Source organism: Mustela lutreola, chromosome 6 (genome assembly GCF_030435805.1).
Source record: "Mustela lutreola isolate mMusLut2 chromosome 6, mMusLut2.pri, whole genome shotgun sequence".
Taxonomy (NCBI): Eukaryota; Metazoa; Chordata; class Mammalia; order Carnivora; family Mustelidae; genus Mustela; species Mustela lutreola.
In genome coordinates this window covers 46087792-46096545 of record NC_081295.1, presented here as the reverse complement: position 1 = coordinate 46096545, position 8754 = coordinate 46087792, and the positions used below count along the sequence as shown (strand labels likewise).

At 37.5% G+C, this 8754-nt stretch overlaps 1 protein-coding gene across 8 annotated transcripts in view; it reads right to left on the bottom strand.

Annotated features, from left to right (window-relative positions):
• The window catches only part of SNAP91 (synaptosome associated protein 91), a 147015-nt gene continuing 138261 nt past the window's right edge, over window positions 1–8754 (bottom strand). For all 8 annotated transcript variants that reach the window (XM_059177179.1, XM_059177174.1, XM_059177181.1 and 5 more), the window contains 2 exons: window positions 5773–5875; window positions 1–3767 (listed from right to left, as the gene is read on the bottom strand). In XM_059177179.1, coding sequence (XP_059033162.1) covers window positions 5783–5875 — 93 coding nt within the window. In that variant the 3' untranslated portion in view covers window positions 1–3767; window positions 5773–5782. The remainder of the gene's footprint in view (window positions 3768–5772; window positions 5876–8754) is intronic.

Genomic DNA, 8754 nt, shown 5'->3' with positions numbered 1-8754 from the left:
TCAATGGACGGAGCCACCCAAGTGGCCCTTCATATTTTTATTTTTAAATGAATTAAAGACATTTGAAGGTTTCTGTATTTTAATTTCTAACATCAGAAGCATTGACACAGAAAATCCACATAAATGAGAGCTTCTGGAGGGCCTCAATAAAAAGTGCAAAGGTGCAGTGAAACCAGAGTTTGTAAAGGAGATGCAGAGTTACCTACTACGGAGTCCATTCCAGAATCCCTTTAGGCTTCAGAATTGTTTGGACACACGTGCACGGAAATGAACTCAGATGATGCAGGGCTGCAGTTCGGAGGGTTTAGTTCCGGTTAATGACCTCGTCACTAACTCCCCAACACGGCTCCCTCACGTTTCCTCTCACAGAGGGGATCCAGATAATGCGTGCGGTAGTGAACTCTTCTGTCAGCAAGGCTGAAACTGAAATTTTCTTAAAGCCCAAGAGGATCCACAAGAAACTACCACAAAACCTGTTGCCTTGAAAACAGACCAATGTGACTTCTCTACCAAGATGACACTGATTTTTATTTTGAAATAAATAGGACTTCCTATTTATTTCTCCCACACAAGAAACACTGTGATCATCACTGCTGGCAGAGCATGCCCCTCTTCCACCAACAAAAATATGGGGCTAAATTATTAAAGGTATCTACCTAAGAGGCAGAAGGAGGCTTTCACATAATTTTTCTTTCTGTGACTTGCCATTTCTTTTTACGTGTACTCCTTTCCTCCTCTTGCAAACCCCATGACTCCTCTAAAAAAGTCTTTGGCCTTTCTTCTTCTTCTTTTTTAAGTATAACAAATAACATAAAAGAGAACAAAGGAGACATTTTAATATGGTGGAATCACTTGTTATCATTATACCAAATAAAAAGTGACTCAATATCTTCAGCCCAAGACTTTTTAATGGATGTTAGTTCTACTAGAATGAGCTGACAACTATTAAAACTCTACTAACATTTGACAATAAATGTCCATAGGAGAGTTATTCTTCAGTAGATAGAAATATGGTACTAGCTCGGCAGTGTCCGGGTAAGGGACACCTCTCAGAACTACTGGTATTCATCCTGCAGACACTCATCCAGTCCCCATAGAAGTGCTAGTCCCTGAGGATGTGAACTGGCAATGTTTCCTGCCTTTGAGCTCACAACTGGCCAGAGCAGATGCCACAGTCACAGATGATTATAAGATGGCATGTTAAGTGCCTTAAGGGTTGATAAGAGTGGGATGAGGAGTCATGACAGACAAGTGCGATTGAGCTGGACTGCTGGAGTTGGGGAGGTCACGTCAGGCAGAGGGCCCTGTGAGAGCCAGCTAAGTGCTTGGTGTCCCCTTGCCTCAGGACTGCTGTGGCAATGTAGAGAACCATGTGCACGTGCCCACAGCCTCATGCACAAACCACGTGCATGTGCCTACAGCCTCATACGTGAAGAGGTGAGGCAAGAAAGGCAGGCTCACATGCAGAAGGACATCGTGGCTAACCTGGACCCATGTTGAAAGTAATTCAGATTCATTTTTTAAGCACCCAGAGCAACTCATTCAGCATCTCATCTATATGACAATTGTACAAGGGCCACCAAGAACCTCACTGCCACCGAGGCTTGAGCGTCCGATTTAAAAACAGTGCTCTTGCAGTTTCACCTATTAGGAATTTATACCCTGTGGGCCATTCAGTGAAGAAAAAAAGCTGATTAAAAATCCACTATTAAACTGAAAACTACTTAACGTCTCAAACACATTTCTATTACAAATGCATACAGGGTAGTATATGACCAAAATGTAATCTACAAAAATCATAATACATAACCAGATACTAGCTTCTGAAAGTTAGTTCTCGAGATACAAATCCTAGTTAGATAACGGCAAGAAAGTTTTAGAAATAAGGATATTGCCTGTGGCTGAGAAACACTTCTCTTTGGGAGCGGACTACCTTTTGAGTCATTGTCACAATTGAGTTATGGGCATAAAGTCAGCCAGGTTTCTAGATTTTTGCGTCCGAGTTTATGGGCAGACAAGTGTGTCTGTAAACTATCAAGTCTTGGAATTCTTCAGCTTTAATGGAGAATTCTTAGAAAACTATTATAAGGCTTGCAGAATTTAAAAGAAAGTTTATCCTTTTCTTTTTTGAAATATGATGGCAGCCACCGAGTCCCAAGTTTAAAGACAGCTGATTAAAATGTTCTTTTCTCCCCCCTTGTTTTTAATTTGTTAGAAAATAATCGGAACGACGTTGGCATGAACAGCATTTCTCACTGTGACTGTTTCTAAGTTTTCAATATTTTGTATATGCTGTGTGTCATTTGAAACAGACATTTTCTCTAAAAAATAACCGAAAAGAGAAAGATTATGTTTGCATTTTCTTTGTTCAAGGTGTTTATTGCATCTCAGAGGGCGTACATGCACTGGGTTTTTAAACTGAAATAGAAAGAAATGCCATTTTGAAATTGGTTTTAGGTAATTTTTCCCCATTACAGTGTATGTTATCCCCACAGTAAATTCAGATACAACCACTTTTAAATGGTACCATACATCTATTAAATAATTTGAAAAATAGGCAAACACCTTTCCAACCCAATATGCTTTTACAAAGAGCTGCCAAGCCACTAGCAACACTGATCAACAGTGACCTCATTTATACATCAAAATCTTAAGCCAAGCCATCAGCACAGACAGTATGACAACAAATTAAAAATTAAAGAATACAGTATGTACAGTAAAGGATACAATTCTCTGAATTAGTTTAAATTCTAATCACAATGGTACAACAAAACCTACTTTGAGCTCAGTTGAGGGATGGAAGAACACTAGTCTACAGAACACACAAAGAAATACCAAATTAACAGATGTACATAAAACCCACAATAAAACAAAAATATTTGCAGTAATCTTTAAATTACACAAATACCTTGGGGTGCCTTCATCATCATTTGAATAGCACATCTGTAATTGCATTTTCACGGACGGGATAGAAACGGACCCTTTGCTTTTCAGTGCATTTAATCAAGAATGAATAAATAGGTCAATTTAGATGCAAAACCTGTCAAATATAATCAAAATATACATTTTAATATAGTAGTGATTAAATATGGAATTCTTTCCATATGATTTTTTTCATTCTTGATAAGGTAGATTCAAGGAGAAATATTTATGATGGACATTAACCCTTATATATTTTTTTAAAACAAAATTTCTGAACATATACAGTGCCACAAAAATAAACATTTCTCACAACAGTTGAAGTTCCTGTGATTGGAAAAATGTACTCCACACCGAAAAAGTTTTGTATATTTAAGAGTGTTTTCCTTACTATTTGATATTATCACACTATGTTTGTAACAGAGATACAGAGAAAAAGAGAATTTATGGGAAGAGTTTAGGTTTGTCCAAAAGTCATATATACATCAAAACCCTCAAAAACACAGACACATCTTTCCGAATGGCTCACCATACAACAGCTGCGTCATCCGTCCATGGGCGAGGTCCAGAAAAGCACTAAAGGCATCAGAAACATCCATTCATTGTTTTTACATCGTACAACACACAAATAACCCAAATACACTACAGTTTTGAGAGTAGGGATAACAGCTAAGGTAGTACACATTCCTAATGTTCACTTTCACAGCTGTGCTACACATTTTGGAAGAGAAGTTACGAGTAAGCATTGGGTTTGGTACCGGTGGCTCACTTTGAAACTCTGAGCATCAATTTTACTTGAAGTCTCCAAACTCATTATTTTTTTTCCTATTCAGTCACAAAAATTGCAGCTGTAAAGATAAAAAGCGCTTGAATTAGAAAACAACATTACACATTCCTCAAACATACTACCTTGCTTGCCATTTTACCTCATAATGACTACTTAGAGTCTTCATGCAAAAGGTTTCTTTATAACAAATGCACATTTATATACTTGTCATGATTCTCTGCTTAAAGTTTCAGCTGGGAAGAAATTTTTAGGAAAACTCTTAACGTACAGTTTTTCTTAGATAAAAATTCTATCAGCGAAATTTTGAAGTCTGGATATTACTAGAAATCTCAGGAGTGAGACATCTACTATTAAACAAGAACAGTTCACCTTTTAAAAAGGGCAGGGGTGGAAATGCAGTGGCAGCAATTTTCAGTATTTTTGGCTTTTTTTGTTTTCAGTTAGGGTATTCAGTGAGTCACTCAACAACTGAACAAGTAACAGAAGAGAAGGAGGGGGATGACACGGGAGACTCCACGCCTTTGTAAACATCACAGCTCCTCCTCCGTCCCCAGGAACACCAGTGGCTGCCTCACCAGTCCTCTCTGCCAGGGAATCCGCCTGGGGTGAAGGCTTAGCCATGTGGGGAACTCTTTTTCATAAATGAGTCTGTGTCTCTCTTTTGACTGGGAACCTCTGAGGGCAGGAGCCATCTCAAGCATCTCTGTTTCAAGCACTTATCAGAGCTCTGGGCACAGATGAGAGTGGTATTCACTGAGCTAGAGGTGGAGAAAGGGCTGCTCCTGGTAGCACCCTTAGTCAGTTCTGAACCTGTAATACCTAAGAAGAGCTCCCTGTCTCACTTATGCCTATACCAGCCCAGTCGGACCCAAAAGGGAATAGAAAAGTCAGGCACAAGGAGGAATTACTTGACTGAGATGTCAGAACCTCAAAATGAAAAACTCATTAACCTTGTATAAGAAAAAAAAATTATCAAGTAGGAATCCACAAAAATCTTAGTACACATTACAGAAAGTTAAAAAATATATATGTGTGTGTGCACACACACACACACACACACACACACATATAGGTTGTAAGATGCATAATAAAAATTATATTGCCCCAGGCAATATATTTATTTATTAATATTATATATTAATAAAAATAAAAAATTATTAAAAAATTGGACAGTGGTCCCAATACTTTGACCATCTTACTCCTCCCTTCTATATGTGACGTTGAGCAAAGCACTCAATGCCAAGGATCAGATCCTTTAGCTGTGAAAAGGAGACAAGAAGTATCTGGCTAGTTTATGTCACAGAGCTTGAGTTCCCATTGAGAAGAATGAAGGAGCTCATGATGAGGAAGTGGGTATGAAAAGTACCATGTGAAGGAAGAGCTGCATTACTGCTGTTTATCCACTTTCTGCAAGTACTTGTTCAGAATCGACCCACTGTGTTAGGGGCTGGAGTTAGTAGTAAACGATTTTCCTTTATCAGTTTCCTTCCATAAATCCATTATTAGTCATGTCATAAATCATATTAGAAATTTCGAACTAGAATGTTAGAAATTTAAAACTCTGCTTGAATGTTAGAAATTTAAAACTTCTGCTTGAGTGCAGAAGTTGCAAAGCATAACAATCTGAGCTTTATTTGATGAGGCCAAGTAAGGATAAACAAATAAAAAAATACAGTTTTACAGCCAAATTTATTCTTAGATGGTTTCTAAATGCAGTGTAATAGATGGTAGCTTTCCATAAATTCCTGTCATCAGGTAATACAGTGGTAATTTCCTAATTTACCGATCAGCTTGGGCAACTTTTTGCTTTATCAGTAAAATGTTTGTGCTTCTTAGAACAACTTGGAGGCTTTTCTCCCTCTTAGTTTTATAAATTAATCAAGATTTTAAAAAATTTATTGATAATTCATTGATGGCTTTTAGTACTGATTTAAAAAGCATAAACAACTCAAATTATTATTACATACATGTGTTCAAAGCATAGAAGTACAAATACCATACCTGAAAAAGCTAAGCATTGCAACGTCATTATAACAAGCCCCCAGGAAAAGCTCAATATTAGATACCTTAAATTGTTTACAAGAAATCCTTGATGTTAAGATCCGCTAATGGGTCCTTTGCTGGAGGTTTCTTGGGACTCTGAGTGGCAGGTGTAGGGCTTGGAGAAAGCTAGTGCAGAAAAGCCAGCCCAAGACAGCAGAAACAAATCAAACAGAGAGACAGGTAAGCATTAGGCAGAGCACATACCACAGAAAACAAACATGCAGAAGATGAGATGGCTAAAGGTTTACAAAATCTACTTTGTTCTACTCAGTGACAATGCTGTTTAATTTTGGTTTCATAAAGTACACTTTAAATGATCTTTGGCTTTCTTGAAATTCTTTGACATCAGATCTAGCCGAAGTAAAATTTGAGGACTCAAGCACAACCATATGGAGACGAGTTAGGGACGATGTATCAAACTAGTCACATTCAGATATTATGAATATAGAGTACAATAACACAACAATCAATTGCTCTACACAAAAGCATTTTTGAGTTATTAGTACTATTAAACCAATAAAGAAATTTTAATGACTCTTCCTTAAAACTAGAGTGAGTTTGAGGGCAAAACTTGTGAAAGAAAATAACTTGCACAAAGTCACTTAAGAAATTACTTTAAATTATTAGCTAAATATAGTGAATTTTACGTGAAGTGTTTTAAGTGAAAACTGGTCAAGTTGGGAGGCACTGTTTGTTTCAAATGGAAAAGAGTTTCCCAGGTGTGAATGTCACTAAATTCCAATATTCCCTGTCCAGCTCACAGAGAAGACTAATTACTAAATGTTATAGGAAAGAACTATATTACACTTGCTAGCAAAAGCAGCAAAGAATTAACTTACCTTGTTTCTGTTTAATTAATACTTAAATTATTTCATTGTGTGACAGACATAAGCTTTTGAAGCAGGCTTCTGCAAGAGTGTTAGGCAATGATGGCTTGAAAAAGGTCATGTGATCTGTATAGAGTAATAACTGACACAGATCTTTTGCATCTATTCCTCTCCTATGCTTATATCTTATAGAAATCCCAGAAATCTGGGATTATGAGGGTTGCAATGTACGTTTTTATTGGGTCAGCAAACAGAGCTCGAGAAATAAAGATTTTTAGATTTGTCTCCAGGTCCAGAAACTACTGACTGACTGTACTACCTATCAATCAAATTTCCATTTTTAAAAATAGGAATCATTCTTTATAGAAAGATCAGAAAAGATAAATGCAAGGGTTAAAGTGGTTTAGAAGGTAAGAAACTAAAGAGTTGAGGGATGCCTGGGTGGCTCAGTCTGTTAAGTGTCTGCCTCTGCCATGATCCCAGGGTCCTGGGACCCCACACTGGACTCCCTGCTCAGTGAGGAGACTGCTTCTCCCTCTGTCTGCTACTCCCCCTGCTCGTGCTCCCCTCCTCTCTCTGACAAATAAATAAATGAAATCTTTAAAAAAAAGAAACTTAAGAGTTGACTCATCATTAATCATTTGGTGAGATGACAACATCATTAAGGATGATACCAATCAACTGAGATGCAGTGGACTAGTCCAGGCATCAGTAATGGTAAACAATGCAACAGTATTTTGTATTCTGAAGTTATAAAATCCTATTTATTTTACTATTTAGTATAATCACCTCTGCTGCTTCTCTAATATAGGAAATACAAAACTCTAAGCTTTTTTGTTTTGTTTTGGTTTGTTTAGAGAGGGAGGGAGGGACAAAGAGAGAGGGCAATAGAGAATCTTAAGCAGGCTCCATCCCCAGTGTGGAGTATGACCCAACACAGGGTTTGATCTCACAACCCTGAGATCAAGATCTGAACCCAAATCAAGAGTCAAATGCTTAACTGACTGAGTCACCCAGGCGCCCCATGTAATCTAAAACTTTTATAAATACGGCATACCACTTCCAAAATCACAATAAATTCAATTAAATATTTAACACCCTGTTTTCATATTATCTATGTTTCATTTTCATTCTTTGAATTAAGTAAACTGATGCTACATAACACTGATAGCATGCAAGGAAAATATAGGAAAGGAAAATAGCTACTTTAATAAAATTGTGTTAATTAATTTCTAAAGCTTTTAGTACAAAAAATACAGTAAGATTTTAAAAACCTTAATATTATTCTTCTAAGTTAATAAAAATAGAAATGTCCAGCCTTTTTTCAAAAAGCTGTTAAATAATCATAGATTTATTTATTTTTTTAAAAAGATTTTATTTATTTGACAGAGAGAGATCACAAGTAGGCAGAGAGAGAGAGAGAGAGAAAAAGAGAGAGAGAGAGGAGGAAGCAGGCTCCCCACTGAGCAGAGAGCCCAATGTGGGGTTCGATCCCAGGACCCTGGGATCATGACCTGAGCCGAAGGCAGAGGCTTTAACCCACTGAGCCACCCAGGTGCCCCTAATCATAGATTTATTTAACCATCAAGGAAACATTCATAATAAATGAGATCCTTAGGATTTTAAGTATATCTAGATTAAATTTAACCCCCACGATTATCCCCCAAATCTTCCTCACCCTCCTCAGAAACAATATAAGGCAGAGTTCATTAGTCTCAGAGGAGACTAGAAAATTTCTCATGAAGGCAGTGCTTTGAGTATAGCCTTGAAGGCTAGGGTTTGTCACATTCTAAATCTATCTCTTTGAACACCTACCATTGTCTCTTCTGGTCACTGTGGCTTTCAAAGGGTTAATGTAAAGAAGCCAAAGTAAGATTTGGGAAGAGGCAGACAACAGATTTTGGAGATGATTAAAGGTAGCAAAACTCAGAAAGTTTAAAGTAGGAATCCTATAGATAACAATATAAACACCCATTTGGTAAGTAAAAAATACCACAGAAGTGGGTCCCTGGGTGGCTCAGTCAGTGGAGAAGCAGACTCTTGATTTCCACTCAGATCATGATCTCTGGGTTGTGAGATCGAGTCCTGCGCAGCAGGGAGTCTGAGATTCTTTCCCTCTACCCCACCCCCTCCCCTCCCCTCTCAAAATAAAAAAATAAATCTTTACAAAAAATATTT